This window comes from Falco cherrug, chromosome 14 (genome assembly GCF_023634085.1).
Source record: "Falco cherrug isolate bFalChe1 chromosome 14, bFalChe1.pri, whole genome shotgun sequence".
In the NCBI taxonomy this organism is placed as follows: domain Eukaryota; kingdom Metazoa; phylum Chordata; class Aves; order Falconiformes; family Falconidae; genus Falco; species Falco cherrug.
Genome location: NC_073710.1, coordinates 20,540,038 through 20,556,140, shown reverse-complemented (window position 1 = coordinate 20,556,140; position 16,103 = coordinate 20,540,038). Strand labels below are relative to the sequence as shown.

The following is a 16,103-nucleotide window of genomic DNA, read 5'->3' as shown; positions in this document are numbered from 1 at the left end:
TTTTAGAAGTAGTAAAATAAGATCAATTTCAAAAAGAAACACTTGCTTCCTTACCTGTTTTCCCTCACTTTTAAGGAGATATTCCAACGCAATTCTCGATGCTCTTGAGCAGAAGCATTTCCCACCCCCCCCCGAACAGCTATAGATAAGCTCACAGCTGATACACACTTAGCACTTAAGTTAAATTTACCTGATACTCTTTCATTTGACACAGTCACATTTTAAGAATATATTGTATATCCTGCCTTTTCACGTTATTTCCCTTCCCCAGAAGCACAGTTTCTGTAAGAGTGAACGTTACATACCAGAGGGGCATCTCCCATTCTCCTGTTACTCCATTATTTGGACTGTGGCCCATCAATACTTTGAATGCAGATTGGGTATCTCTTAAAAGGAATAGTTTGTGTGAGTTAACATGTCATGAAACAATCAAAGATGTGCTTTTGCTAGCTGTTGAATAGGGCAGAGTTCAAGTTCAGTGGTTTCAGTGTCATCCTCTTATTATTTAGTGGTTCAGAACCTGCTGGGTCCAAGTTTGAAAGCTCAGAGTGAGGTGTCAGGGATACTCCTCTAGTGAAATCGTCCTCTGAAGAAGTCTCGGGGGACAGATTGACGGTGCCAGCTCTTTCTTGGCTTTAATGACAAAACTATTACAAGCTAATATCGTCATTTGCTGATTTGTTGAAAAGAGTTTTAGTAAACAAATGTGAGACTGACCTGATTTTTAGGTCTTGGGACACAGCATTAACACCCAGGTTCTCAGCAGCCTGGAAGATGCTGATCAATATCAGAGTTATTTAGATCTCAGTTCTCACTAATCTGCTCCTCTTGCAGACTCTGGCCAACCGTTTCTGTATGTGCTTTGAAAAGCTAATATTTGATTCTGCAAGTTTTATTCAGGCCTCCAGTATTCCAGCTGAAGTTTTGAGAAGTAGGAGGCTATGGAAAGAAAATGAATTTAGTTGATGAGAAAACTTAGTTTTGCATGTTTGTGGCAGAAGTTATGTATTTGCTGCTGAGAAGAGTGTATCTCAGGGTTGGGGATTTTTTTCATTCTCCATCATAGGCTAGGGAAAAAAAGCTTTTAAAAACATCAGGAATGTGAAAGTAGGAAGCTGTCTGAAAAACAGGCAAAAAACCCTCTTAAGCTGATGATACTTGTAAGCAGTTTCTCAGCTCCAATTCAATTGATCAGTTGATCTTTTTGTTTAAAAAAAAAAATAATAAACAGAAAAACCAACAAAACAACCCCTTTAATTTCATGTGCTGCATTGCCATGAATGTGCTTTGAAACTAGCAAATAAACTATTTCTTCTGGTTTCCCTCTCTTGCCTGTATGTATGGGAATATAAATAATGGTGGGTTTGAGGGTTGAAGGGGGAGACTTTGTGGGTTTTTGTTTCCAGTTTCAGTGCGGTCACTTGGGATTACCTTCCAATGTCTAATGGACGACAGTAATTGAGTAATGCTGCTTTTGAAGTATTTCTTCTAGAAAAGCAGGAGGAGGTGGCATGTGAAAGTCTTGGTGTTGCATTTTTGGTTACCACTTCTGTGTAAACAAGGATGTGGAAAGTATTTTATTAGTTCCCTTTTTGTGAGGTAGACCTTTTCAGCAAAAATTCAAATGCTGTGTTTGTGTTTGAATGCTTGCTTCCATGAAGGCACAACTTTGAATTAAAATTAATAAATCTGTAAATCCAGAAGCATCAAAAAGAGCTGTACAGAAGAGCAATGGCCTCCTGTATAGCACAAACTACATAGGATATTTACAAACTAAATAGGACTTTACATAGTATTTTTTTTCCTGCTTAAAAAGAAATCATAGCATTTCTGCTTTGTTGTCAAATACTGTGTCTCAAGAGCTGCACAGGTTCAGCCCAGTTTCACGACACTCAAATTTTACCACCTGAATGCTGGAGACTAGTATTTCTGTGCTACAGGCCACATAAGCTGAACCTACGTGCAGCAATTTAATAAAAAAGGAAAATTACTAGCTAGGTATGGAGTAGAAATTACTCTTTCAGGCTGTGTGGTAAATTCTTCCTGGTAGTTTCAATGTCATTCACTTTAACCCAATTGCTCAGCTCTAGTGATGTGCTCCTAGCTTGCAGTCTTATCTGTAGTTTTTATCTAGTGTAGAAAAAAAAAAAAGCTCTAGACTGTCATGTATGTTTTCTTTTGGTATAGAAAGCTGCTAAAAAAATACACTGTATAAAGATATTCATGAAATCAAAGGGAAAGCATACTGATAAATATACTGATATGCACAGTAAAACTGGTGAAGGATGGACTAGGTGTTTTATTAAATGGTAGAGCGCTGGTGTTAGTGCTGAAATACTGGATAGTTTGAAAAAGGGCCAGCCTTCAATCAACACTTGTGATTATCTTGATTTTTTTTTTTACTTTTTCAGGAGGAACACAAAAAGTCTGTGTGGACTTGAGACATTGATCTATCTAGTCCTTTTACTGGTTAACAGTGGCTGGATCCAGAAGTTGAAAAAGGGGAGTTACAAGAACCACAACCTACAATGGGATATTAAGGTGGTTTCCAAAAATGATGTATTTTCAGCTCTTGCCCACATCCACTGCATGTTTTGTCCTGACCTTGATCTGTCAGGAGTGGCTCATTCTAAATCATTTGAATTGGTCTTTCACGTTAGCTGCTGCCATTTCTGGGAGGAGGAGGGCATCCAAGATCCTGCTTTTTCAGAGGGAGAGGCTGGTCAGTGGCTGGCATCAAGAAAGCCAGAGGGTTTAATACCTGGTTGCGAGGAGAGGGAAGGAATTGTCTGTGCCTTCACAGAAACACTCAGCTGGTCAGATAACAAATGCACTAATATCAGCCAAATGGATAGAAACCCCAGGCTAAAATAGGAAAACAGAATAAAATGTCTTCAGGCTTACTGGATCTGTTTTACCTGGATACCTGTTTACCCGTGGAGGAAGCATTATGTGAAAAGGAGAAAAGACGACTCTAGTTCCTCTAATGGTGTGATTTCTGACTGCCTCTGTGCTGTAGCATTTCAAAGGCAAGCTTCCATAGCTGGTACAATTCTATGTACAATCGAAAACTACACGAAGAATGCTTTTCTTTTGTCTTTAACAGAAAGCAGCAAATAAAGTAATAAAAAAGCCCTACAACTTAGGAAATTTGATTACAGAAAATCTCTGTGAGTGAATGAAGATGTTTTTCTAGTCTGCTGCCCTTTCAAAGTGGAGTTTGGCAAAAGGCAAAGGTTCAGCTATTGAAAAAACTGATTCCTGGGACCTGTGAATGCATGCTTGGGGTGGTGTGGATCCAGCCCTGTACTCTGGCCTTTTCTGAACAATGCCACAAGACACTTGTAACAGAGAGGGTGCCACAGCCTCGATGGGGGTCTCTCCTACAGCACTGAAGTTCTACAAACCTCCTTTGTATTTCTCTGCCCCTCTTGTATGTCACTTGTGATCTCATCCAACTGTTTCACTTGCCTGCCTTAACTTCCCAGATAATTCTGGATAGATCTCCATGACTAAAAGCCTTCTGTGCCCCAATGCCAATGCAGCTTAGAAAGCCCAGCAGCGAGGGAGGCATGTATGCATGCACACAGAAGCACTTTCCTTGGATCATTTACAGGGAAGCGCTGGGAGAGAGGAGCAGACCGAAAGGTATGTCTCTGAGATCTGGTACCATGCCCGATGCCCTGCCAAGCTGCCCTGGTGGGTTCCTGCCCCGTGCACAGCGACAGAGCCTAACATGGAGAGCATAGCTGGACCACTTGTGGATGAGTTCCCATTGATTAGTTCCAGACCTAAAGCTCAGATTTAAAGTAGTGCAAATTTACTTGCTCTGGCTATCTCCCGAATTGGAAACATTAAAATTTTTTTTATTTTTTTTTTTTTTTTTATCCCCTGGGTTGGGAAGCTTGAGTTCTGCTGAATTCAGCATCCTGAAAAGACAACAGTATCATGTGTCCTTAACTTGGTACAAAGGTTTTTCTGGTCATGGAATCATTTATAGTGATACCGGGTAGAGTCAGCTGTGAGCAATTTCCCATGCTTTCAGAGTAAATACAGTAGAAATTAATTTTTTAATTTTTTTAATAATTTGTTAGACAGCTAATTTAGTATCCACTCACTTCTGCTTGGCAGATGGCACCTTAGTCTTCCTGAGTTTTGTGTGACGATTGCTCTGAATAAAGTTAAGCTTTCATGGTAGGTTTAGGAAGGCTATTTTAATAAAACCAACCACAAGCTAAATAATATGAAGAGTATGTGAGAGGTCACATAACAAAAGCACAGAACTCAACAAATTAAACAAGAATTTTAATTTATTTTAGACGGATGATATTTTTTACAGTGTTACCTAGTTGGGAGAAAATTAGTGGAGTACTTTGTATAACATTAGAAATTACTGAGTCGATTGTCCCTAGAAGCATATTGCTGCTGCATGATGAACTGTATTTCATGCTCTGGAACACACCTAATCTTACAAGATTCAGTTTAGGATCTTTGCAGTCAGTGCGGAAATATCTACCTAATGGTTCACTTTGCTAATTGCAATCATTTTCCAGAGGATAAATCCACTGCAGCAGATTATATTAACTGGATAAATTCAGACCAGAACTTTAGCACGAAAAGGTCATGTAGCTGTCAGCACAACAAAATCCACAAGGTGATTTAAAGTTTATTATTAACCCACATAGTGGAACAGAAATAGCTTTATTTTATGTGGAAAGGTAATACTATTTTGCTTGGATTACTTAGAGGAATAATGAATTGATAGACAAGATGGTAGAAATGCCAAGATAAGAACAGTTGTGGTAAAGTGATGCTGGATTTGTTGCAAATGACAAATGTTAAGTAACACTTGCTACGTCTTTCTGGCTTGCTTTGTCCTACTCCCAAAACAGATGTTGCAGCAGTTGACGCTAGGCTTTCTACAAGTTATTTGCTCATCCTTCAGCTGTTTCACCAACAGTATGGTGATACCCCCTCTCAGTATCCGCTTTACAAGTTCTTTCTAATTCTGAAATACATGTAATTCCAATCAATATTCAGTAAATCTGAACTGTGATCACAATTAAGGGTGCCCTGAATTCTCTAAAGTAAGTGTACTGAGGTAGATTTTTCTTAAAATGGCAAGAAAACCTCTGAACTATGTGTATGTTTAAATCTTCATGCCACTACGTACTGTCTAGATAGCTCATCACTATCTGGCGTGCAGGAGATTCATTCCTGTGGCGCTCAGCATGCGGTGTAACAGTGTGGTAGTACTGTAAAATCACTTTAGGAGCGTGAGAGGAATCCACTGAAAAATGTTAAGAGGAGCAAGTCTCTACAAAATCAGAATACGCAGGAGAAAGTAGTGAATAACAAATTGACATTATTCATAAGCTCAGGGATTTATGTTATTGTAATTGGGAATTACATGGAGAAGGAACGGTTGAGATGATCATAAAAGGAACGTTAGTTCTGTATTTTAAAGACAGGCATGAACATCTGTAGATCTATTTAAAACATGCCTGTTTTAAAAATTTTGACTGCAAGGAAGTAAGACTCAAAGAGGAGGTCCTTAAACAGCCAAGACCCAAACTGTAACATTTTTAAACGAACAGGACACAACAAAAATTTTTAAATGGTCATGATAAAGACTGTAGGTTATGATTGTTTAAGCTAGAGGAAGATCAAGCTCCAGGCAGGCGATAGGGTGGCTTTGGCTGAAGTCTGGCTGTGGGGAGCAGGGAGGTGAGAGGCTGATGAAACAGGTTGCCTTTAGTAATGTTGTTGCTGTGACTTTTGCACTGCAACTGTTCTGTCATGCAGTTACGTTATGAGGAAGTTGTATGTGATAAACATAGGTTTGAGTCCTACATGTAGTACTGTGTTCAGTCTTGAAAGCAGGTAAACAGCTTGGAAATGGAGGTTCCCCAGAAATGGAATGGTAGGGCTTTGGGTTTGGCTTCTTGCAACTGCAAGGTGAAACCACAACATACACAGCATTCGTCCCTACAAGCACCCATTGCTTGGAGGTAAAATTCTAGTGACTTTGGCTTAGTATAATTGCTTTGGAATTTTTAAGCCAGTGTAAACTGGCTCTTTATAAGAAAAAAATCTGTCTGTGTTCCTCCACGCATGCAGTAGGAGGTAGGAGAAATTTGCAAGAGAAATAGAAAATCAGTGATCTTAATAAAGTTTAGCATGATGGAATTTCTGATCTGTGTGTATTGGGAAATGAGAGTCTCCAAGAATTGAGCATATCAAATATCTGATGTGTGAGGTCGTGTCTTCAAAGGCTGCATATCGTATGTAGAGATGGAAGCAGTGACCTGTACCGTTACTCAACCCTTTCCACAGTAAGATCCTGTTTTTACTTAGAACTTATTCCAATTGCAGTAATTGAGGCTGACATTTTCCAGGAAACTGCAGTCAAGGAGGAGTCGTGATGTCAACACAGTAATAAAAACACACTAAACTCCTTGCAAAATCAGCCCCTGAAAACATGGAGACTTTTGCCTGTCTTCGTTTCTCTATGCATCAGTTTTCCCTCGGAGGGATGGTATTCGCTACTTGATGTTATTAAGATAAATCTGTACATGTTTGTGTAGCATTCTGTTATTACACCAATGAGTGGTATGATAAGGCTGTGAGGAAATAAAGAGCTTTGCACTTAGCGTGTTGCATGAGTACTGGTTGAAACAAAGCCTTGCTAAGGCTAGAACTGAAAGCCTCACAGAGCGGTGGTGTCAACCTTCCTGTCTGCTGAGTGAGGCGAGCCCGAGCTGTGCACCTGAAGCATCGCTGCAAGTTGTCGGATGTCCTCAAAGCAAGTGCCGGCACTACCAGAGTCGTTGCTTTCGCATGCATTTAAGAATATCCCCCTCATTCATCTAATCTCTTTGCTTTTTCATAGTGAGTGTTGAAAAAGTGGAATTAAAGGGACTGGCACACAAGAAGAATGAAAGAAATGTTGAATATTCCTTTGAGGTAAGTTTTGGCGATTGTGTTGGGTTTTTTTACTGGGAAAAAAAAGGAGGATAATACTTCAGGAGGAGTTAAATTCTCAAACTTCGTTGTTAGATCCCAGAAACAGATTTAGTGGAGCTTCTTTGGGATAATGGTAGTCATGTTTTTTAATCAGTTATTTGGAAGTAGTCATAAATGGCTGTTGATGAATATTTGTGGGTGATGCAGAGACTGTGTGGTAAGTAGGACACAGGAAAAAAAATAGTCACTCTAATGCAGCAGGTTGTGGCAAAGTATGTATTCAGGGGAAAATATCATGCCACGCTTACAGAATGGTTATCTAAGTGCTGGAATGCAGAAGCTAGAAAGAATTTAAATCTTAATCTGGACAAATGAGAATTTAGACTCTTAGGGCGCTGCTGCACGCATGGACAAAGAGGTAGGATGGTCATTCATCTTTGCAGTCCGCATTGAGGGGAGTGTGAGGCTGTGGCACGTGGTTCAGGCATTACTGGTTGTAAAAGGGGTATTGAAGAGTACAGAAAATAGCAATGGAAATTATTCAAGGCTTGAGGAAAATGCCAGGTAGTGAAAGTCTTAAAGAACTTGACGGAAAGATAGTTTTCAGTATCATCTGACCGTGCCTTCAAAGGGAAGAAAATATTTTATGGTGAAGGGGGCATTAATGTAGCAGAAAAAGGCATAACATAACAGGAACCGTCGTCTGAAAATTGAAGCCAGACTAATTCAAACTGGAAGTGAGAATAGTTTCTTTGGAATGAGAGTGGTTAACCACAAGCTGCTAGGAGAAGTGGCTTCCCCCCCGTTTTTATGCAACTTTTGGAGGTTCAGATTTGTCTCAGAAGTTCTGTGGAGGAATGACTTCATTCTGTGAAACCTTGTGTTAATAGCGGAGACTGGATTCTGGGTGCTGGCGAGAAAGAATGACAAACTGCTTTTTTCCCATCTAGTTGGAACGACATATTCCAAAATTTAGAATGCAAAGCCCAGAAAATGTCTTTGGTTTGCTTAATGAGGCAGCGGAGCCAAACAGTTGGTGAGAAAAGGAGAACCTGAAAGAAAATGGACAGTAGAATTACAATTATCTACAACTTTTACCAAAAAGAAAAAGTTACTCCTTAAAACTGCCGCTGAAGATAGAGCATCAGTTCAGCATCTTCTTGCGATGTTGATAACGTTAACCTCTGAGTGACTTGATTCATGGATAATGTTCTGAATTTTCTGAATCCCATGATTATTCCAAATGTCATCAATATTAGAAAGGATTTTTTCAAGGGGTTTTAAAAATCTTTATGAAGTATGCAGTTGTCTGGACTCCAGTTACATATTAATGGCTTGTGAAACATCTTTTCCTATTACAAATTTTTTCTATAAATACCAGAAATTACTTTTACCAGTATTCCACTTGACAGCTTGTAACTGAAAGAACAGTCCATAGTTTAGCTGAACTAATAAATTGCTGTTTGCTGGGTTAGAAACCCAACTATTAAATGTTTTGTTTAGTAGCTTGGGAATAGAAAGTCAATAGATAGAGCAGTTTAGTGTTTTACAGCATTGCTTTGCAATGCTATTGTTCCCTGCATTTATGGTTCACGGTATTGTTTTATAAGTATTGAAAATTACAACAAGTTAACAAAACGTAAGTCGTAACAAATGTCGGGTTATTACAAAACTAGAAAGAAAGAGAAATGTCTCCTCTATCTTCTGAAATTTTTCATGAATCTAAAAAAAGCGTTTATCACAAACTTTTTAAAAAAAAAAAAACCACAAACAAAAACCCCACAGGCTTTGTAAAAGCAGAAACTGCTCCAGTTTTCTTTCTTCTTTTCTTTTTTTTCCCCTTACTTTTTGTGTAACGGCTCTGCAGAGAGGAAATTCCTCCATTATGTAATATATTTTGAAATACTCTCCTCTCACCAGTCTTTTTGGCAGCATTTTGATGGCTGGAAAAACTGTGTATGTTTTCAGTTGTCATTGAAACCTAGTGTCATGTGAGAAGATGGTCTCCTGATTCTTAAACACGCAGACCCAGCTTCTTCCCCTATGGAACTGCTGAAGATCCATATGCCTTCCAAACGCCTCCAATAGATATCTTAAGTCTGAAGGGACTTACCGTTGGCCAGTCTCAGGCTGATACTCTTCGTGCCAAGAAATCCTGACTTTTGGCTCAGTTAAGCTAATCATCTACCAAGCAATAAATGCCTCTGTATTTAAGAATGTAATGACTTAATGTGTATGGGAAGAGATAGCGAACTATTTTCTTTTTCTGGGGCATATCCAAGATGGTGTCTAAAGAACGTAGCTAGAGCAGTAACTGCAGGTTTCATTTCTATAAGGTTTCGCCTCTTTTTTTGCAGTGGGGTGATTTGCTGCCATCTTCAAGTTTGCATGGCGTATGGAGTTGATTAATTATAAATAGGCACTGTTGTGCTGCGGTGACTTGTTCATATTGTACATCAGATTGTACAAACCAGCTGTTTTCTTTAACAATAATAAGAAAAAAAATTTCCATTACTTAGTAGTCTGTTGCTTAATACTGGATGTCTGCAGCATGCAATGGCTGTGTAAACTATGAAGTGCTTTTTTAAGCATTCAGAGTAGTTCTTAAGTATAATAACAGCGAGAATCAGGCAGTGAGGGAGGACTGAGTAATAGTTACTTGTGCACAAAAAAAGTTTCTCGTTATTGATGTCACCCATTACAAACTTCCTTGCAGTCTGGGGGGGACGTGTGGTACCTGTTTTGATCTTTTGGAATCACACTGAAGGCCCTAACTATTAGTTACTAAATGGAATACTTTTTACTTCTTAAGGTCCTGTGGTCTGATTCTTCAGTAACGCTGGTAACCAAATCTTCCACTGAAGTGACTGAATTTATTTCAAAGGTAAAGGCGATATGAAAAATATTCTTAAAACGGAGACATGTTTTGTCCCTGTGTGTGATTTTGTTCAATGACATTAAAAAAAAAAGGTACCGAGATAATACAGTTGGATTGAATTTCATGAAATACCTGACTTAGAAATTGCTGTGCCTTGAGTCTCATAAGAATAATAAGCCTTCCTTTCACTTATTACTTACAATACCCTCTACCTTTAGCTATCTCAGCTGTATCCAGAAGAAAACTTGGAGAAGTTCATTCCTTGCCTAGCTGGTCCAGATTCGTTTTACCTAGAACGGAACCACATGGACCTGGAATCGGACCTTAGGTATGCTGGATTTGTGGTGGTGGTGGTTTTTTTCATCTCGACACTTGGCTTTTTTTCACCGAGTGGAAGAAAAAAACAGGGCATAGAAATATTATGTTCATATTCTAAATTACTTTCAAGAAATTAGAGCCTGATCCTAAGAATTATTTCTTGATGTTCTACTAATTCCAGTGCATAAGAATTTTTCAGGAATTCTTTCTTCAGAAATACAGATGGTAATAATATTCTGTATTAAGCTTTCTGGAGAACTGACATTTCCTCATTCCTTGTTAAAAACAAATAGAGGATCATTGGCTTTGCAGAAGCTTGGTTTGCGCTCAAAAAATAGTCAAAACTGCTTTATAAAAACCACCAGAACTCAGGAAAAAATAGTTGCCTGAATTGTCATCCTTCTGTATTGAGGGATGAGTTGTGGGGATATTTTTTCCGCCTCTACCCTTTCACTGAGTTTTTTATTGTCTCAGTTGTTTTAGGGTGTTGTAGTGTTTATTTTACTTTAATTTGAAAAAGGTAGGTAGGTATATATTATAGCCATTACATTTTTGGAAGCTATTAACAGCCAAGAAATTTTTGAAGCCCTAGGTAGTACCTCCTCACATTATCATAAATCACCTGGCCATTATCTAATCTAAAACACCATTTTAAAAATCGTTGTCTGTGGCAGGTCATACCAGTTCTCTCTTTCTAAATACTGAAATAGTTCTGCTAGGAAAATTTGAGGAAAAATTTCTAGGAAAGTTCTGCTAGGAAAATTACTCAATTTAAATAAAATTTAAATTTTATTTTCAGCTGCTGCTCTCTATATCTATGCAAAATATTAAATGACATTTTAAAATACTAATTAACTTTTGTTAGAGCTTTAGCTAAGCACCTATTTTCCCTAAGTCAAGACAGACCACTGGCGGAGCCCTGGTGGATATTGTTTTTCCACAGTCAGAGCCAGCAGGTGCCTGCCTAGATTCTTTTTCGTGGCAAACAGCGTTAACATTTCAAACGGTCCCGTCTGTGCTTTGAGGATCACAGCCTATTGATGAGAATTAGGGAGGGTACGAGGGAATGCATGTTGCTGCGGCTGCTGTTTAGCTAGCAACAGTCTCTACAAATCTAGGTTAATAGAGCAGCAATCTGCATTTACACAGCAACGGCTGTATCTTTGGAGCAGAGAAAGAAGCTGTTCTGTTAAGTCCTGCGTATTTGAAAAAATCAGAAATGAACTGTGATTTTTCAAGGTGGAAAGCACATTTGTGTGTGTGTATACTTGAATTATTTTTACTCAAAAGACTTTTTAAAAATGACAAAGCTATGGTCAAAATGCTTTTTTTTTTTTAAAAACAACTTTCTGTATGTTTTCAATTCTACAGAAGATTTGGCAAAAGGCAGTCGAGTTTGCATGACAACGAAAAGTTTAGTCATGTTGATAGAACACACTTCATACGTTGCAAAGTTTTAGGAGATTGCCATTTTCTCCCCAAAAAAGAGGCACAGCAATCCCAGGAAAATGTGACATAAGTTTTACAGCCCTTTTCCCTACGCTGCCAGACTCTGCATCTGCTGTTTATCTCAAAGAGGAGAAAATTAAATAGCAGATACATCTATATTTTATGGTCTTCAGGTCTGTGAATTTGAAAGGAATTTTTCAAGTTCATATTTGAATATTTTCTGCCTTACAAGTGCTCAGTGCTCCTAAATTAAGCATCTTTACTGAAACACTGAATAGAGTGAAAGCAACACAACAGTAACCTGTTTAAGTAGTATTAAGGATAAGAATATCTGCACATTTCAAGTCTAGTTTGATTCAGAATTATATGATGTTGTTAATTTGAAAGGCTTTTTATGTTTTAGTTTCAAAATTTTGAATTCAGTGTGTAAGTTTCATGTACAGTCTACAATCATGCTTGCAGAGCGAGCTGCAAATCAAATGTAATGGAATTGGGGGGGGGGGTTGTTTGCTTTTGATGAACGTGCAGGTATTTGGCACCATTACCTTCCCATGTGGTGAAAAACGACCACGTTAGAAAGTTCTTCAGCACTTCCTCTCCTTCACAGCAACTTCAGAGTGCAAGTAAGTTTATATAAATTTTTTAAATTAATTTTTTGTACTGATGTACATTTCATAAACTGGTGGCATTTGTAACTTCTCTTCCCTGTTTTTAGATCCTGGCAACCCCTCCCTTTATAAAGTAGGAACTACGCTGGGAACATCTGGAAGGTGAAATATTTATTTTATTTACGTTTGTTCTGGTTAGTTGTAAAACCCCATTACACATGTAATTATGTGTCTCCCCTTGGGGGTTTATTTGTGTCTACCCTTTCATATTCCTCTGTGGAAGATTTTAAGAAATTCTAGCCTTAGTGTGCGGTCAGCCCAAAACAGACAAGTGGTAAGAATATTGCTGTAAGGCACTACTACTAGGGTTGTCATTTCTTCATTCTTTACGTGCTTTAAGAAAACATATTATAATAGTAACTGCAGAAGCTTGCTATAGGTAATTGCTTGAAGAAGAGGTTTGCAGTGAGTCTGTTGCAAAGACAACGAAACTTAGGTAGCAGACAGTTTGCAAGTCAAAATATAATGTGAGATAATTACTGGAAATGGAAGATGGAATTCAACTTCAGCTTCAGAAATAAAGGATATAAAATGTAATTACCATAGGACCAAACTTTTAAGCATAGTGACTGAATCTCTTGCCATTGGTGGTTATGACATCAGCAGTGGCTGTCTTGTCCTCTAAGAAATGTGTATGTTCAGGGAAGAATTTAGGGCAACCTTTTGACCCACGTTATATGGGAGATGAGGTGGGATGATGCCAGTGTTCCTGCTGGCAGTAAAACCCATGAGCACCAGTTCCAAGCAGCATTTCTGAAAATGTGTAAAGCTACTAATTGACATCAGCGCATCAATGTTGGGCTGTTGTGATGGATGACTGCTTTGTGATCTGCTGCTTACTGCAGAAGTCGTAATGGTCTCAAGCACATACTTAAAAGGAATAATGTTCATCCGAATTGTAGGCACAGATCTGGGCATCCCTAGTATAAGTCTTCATGGGCAAAGGGAGACTAGAGCATCTCTGAAAGTGTTTTTTTCTCTCTACAGCATATTTGAATGTTTCCTTGTACAGCAGGGGTTTGCCTTTCAGAGGGAGGAAGGAAACCTCTTCCAAGGAAGGTAGAAGTCAGCCTTAGGAAAAGCAGGAAAGAAATGCTCTTGCCTTGTGTTAGGATTTAACAAATTCAGAACTCATTCTCTTAGGACGCAATTTTCATTTTCTCCAACAAAACCCAGAACTGTCCAAGGAGACGGTATTGTGGGTTATTTTGCCACTTCCACATCCACGAGGTTATATTTGGGCTTCTTTTCTTCTTTTAAATAATGCAGAGCTGAACCATGGCCATTCTCTCTAAACCTTTTGTAAGTCACAGAGAGGTAGTAGAACGTATATTATCTGTGGTTGTAGAAGGAAATCTCTGCTTAAGCTGAAGGTAGGGCTTACACTTTGCCGTAAATGGCACGTTTTTTTATCGTGCTATTGAACAGCATAAGTACAAATCTGTAACTTGCATCAAACAGTGCAGGTTTTCCCAGAAATGCTGGAAGTGGTGGATTTGTATGGCTGTAGCAGCTGAACTCTGGGTGACACAGATTCAATGTGCTCAGTCGAATTCTGTTCCTATTTTGCAGACCTATATGTGGAGTGGCTGGCATTCAGTCTTCTCAGAATCATGTTCAGCACTCGGCTGCTGCTCCTGTTGCACTACCCCACTGTTCCCACGCAGGAGGTACTGGCTCATCGCTGGCCTATCGCACCCAGATGGACACCTCTTCTTCACCCATGTTAATGTCTTCCAGTCCACAGACCCCTCAGACACAGGAGCAGAATGGGATCTTAGACTGGCTCAGGAAACTGCGGTTGCACAAATATTATCCTGTCTTCAAACAGCTCACGATGGAGAAGGTAGGGCAGTAGATTAAGCAAAGGGAGCCAGCTTTTAAATCATCCCTATATTCTCTAGCGCCGAGAGAGAGGCTGCAAACATCTGCATTGAGAACTGCAGAACTCCTTGGCAAATGCTGTGAAGGTCTGCACTCTCTTGAAGCAATAATATTTGGATGAAAACCTTCTTTCTATTTTCAATCTGTGCTGTGTCCGTGGCCTGGGCTGTTCAACAGCTGCCGCCTGTTTTCAGAATTCTTCACCGAATGCTTGAAGATCCAGCTTCCCTGCTGTCTTAGGAGCTCTGCGTTGGCTCCCTGTTCACCCCTTTAATGTGCAGTAGATAACTGAAATTTGTTGATTTTTTTTTTTTTTTAATTTCTTCTTCTTGATCGATTTTTCTCCCAAAATACTCGTTCTCTATATTTTAAAAAAGAAATACACGGAGACTTCTGACATGAACATTAGCATGTGCACGTACCTGCAAGTGAACATGAGGGGTTTGTTTTCTGCAGAAATAATCGTTTAGGTATTACTATATGCATAGTAAATGTGACGAATGATACCTATGTGTGCTGGATTTTATCTGTCTGGAATACTTCTACAGCATTTACTCGGCTCCATCTGTAGAATTCATGTCCTTTCACTGTTTTTTAGCCTTGAACGCCCTCCAGTGGACTAATTTAGTCTAAATTGGGATGGCTTTGTGCTGGTCGTGGTGTATTGTGTGTGTTTAATTACAATCTGTTACCAGAGTCTTCTGATTTGATTGTCTTTATTATGTGAGGGGAAATAGATAGTGTTTTTTTTCTTTAATAAAGTAGCAAAACTGTGCACACTCTAGTGTGTTTTTAAAAAGCATACATTATTAGGCATACTTCGCTGGCTTTAACTTTCATTACATTATATTATACAGGTATATATTTTATTTTCATATTCTATGTCTATATTTTATTATAAAATTTAATTTTGAAGCATGTTTCCCAGTTAAACTGACGAGGTGAGTGCATATTGATTGCTGTGTTAAATGACACAACTAGGAAAACTAGAGGGGTTTTTTAAGAGAAACAGATCTTAAACTCATTTATAGCACAAAGCTCTTTTAATATATACATTAATTACTTCATTTTTGTTGTGAATAGTTCATATAAACACTTGCCTAATTAAATTCAACCTACAGATGTTCTTTCTTAAAGTCCTTCACACTTTTATTCTACACTGATTTTATAGTTTAAAACGGGAGTAGAGAGTGTCTTTGAATTAATATATGATTTAAAAATGGCTTTAAAGTTGCCTTTCAGAATTGATCTTTACTGAAAATGTAAATAAGTGTATTTCAGGCTGTAAAACTAAGCATGAATGTTTTTCTTTACAAGTTTCTGAGTCTTACTGAGGAAGATCTGAATAAGTTTGAGTCCCTCACCATGGGCGCAAAGAAGAAGCTCAAGACCCAGCTGGAGTTGGAGAAGTAAGTTCGGGGGAAACCATTGTTTTAAGGTCATAAGGTATTTAATGCAGGTTTTACAATGGTCTTTGCTTTCCAGACCGTAAACCTACCAGGATTGCCACCTGTAAATATGGATAATGCTTATCTCCCGTCCTCTGCGGTTGTGTGAGTTAATTTGAAAAGCTCCTGAAATGGGGGCTTACTAGAAAGTATTTAGTACTTGCTGGTTTAGTGTTGCCTGTTCAGGGTTGTGGTAAGGATAACTAAATGTAAAGAATTTATGAATTCCATTTTAAAAAGATGTGGCAACCCAGTCATAACATGAATGCCTGTCTTCACCTTTCATGTTGACAACTCTTCTAAGGAGGGGAATATTTTAAAAATAATTTACAAGAGAGACATGTTTTTGCTTAGGTTATATTATTTGCATATAATACTTGTATAATAAGTATTGTAAAACAGGTATGCAAAGCCCATTTAGATTTGGGTTTACTGCCTCTGAGATGCATGGGGTAGGAGGGAATTGGGCTAGCAAGCCACTGAGCTGTAGGG

General features: G+C 38.6%; 1 protein-coding gene across 1 annotated transcript in view; it reads left to right on the top strand.

Moving 5' to 3' along the window:
- Positions 1-16,103, top strand: part of ZCCHC14 (zinc finger CCHC-type containing 14) — a 56,581-nt gene that overhangs the window by 31,688 nt on the left and 8,790 nt on the right. Inside the window, exons 3-9 of the mRNA XM_005432287.4 lie at positions 6,893-6,966; positions 9,779-9,850; positions 10,063-10,172; positions 12,140-12,234; positions 12,327-12,381; positions 13,852-14,125; positions 15,481-15,572. Coding sequence (XP_005432344.2) covers positions 6,893-6,966; positions 9,779-9,850; positions 10,063-10,172; positions 12,140-12,234; positions 12,327-12,381; positions 13,852-14,125; positions 15,481-15,572 — 772 coding nt within the window. The remainder of the gene's footprint in view (positions 1-6,892; positions 6,967-9,778; positions 9,851-10,062; positions 10,173-12,139; positions 12,235-12,326; positions 12,382-13,851; positions 14,126-15,480; positions 15,573-16,103) is intronic.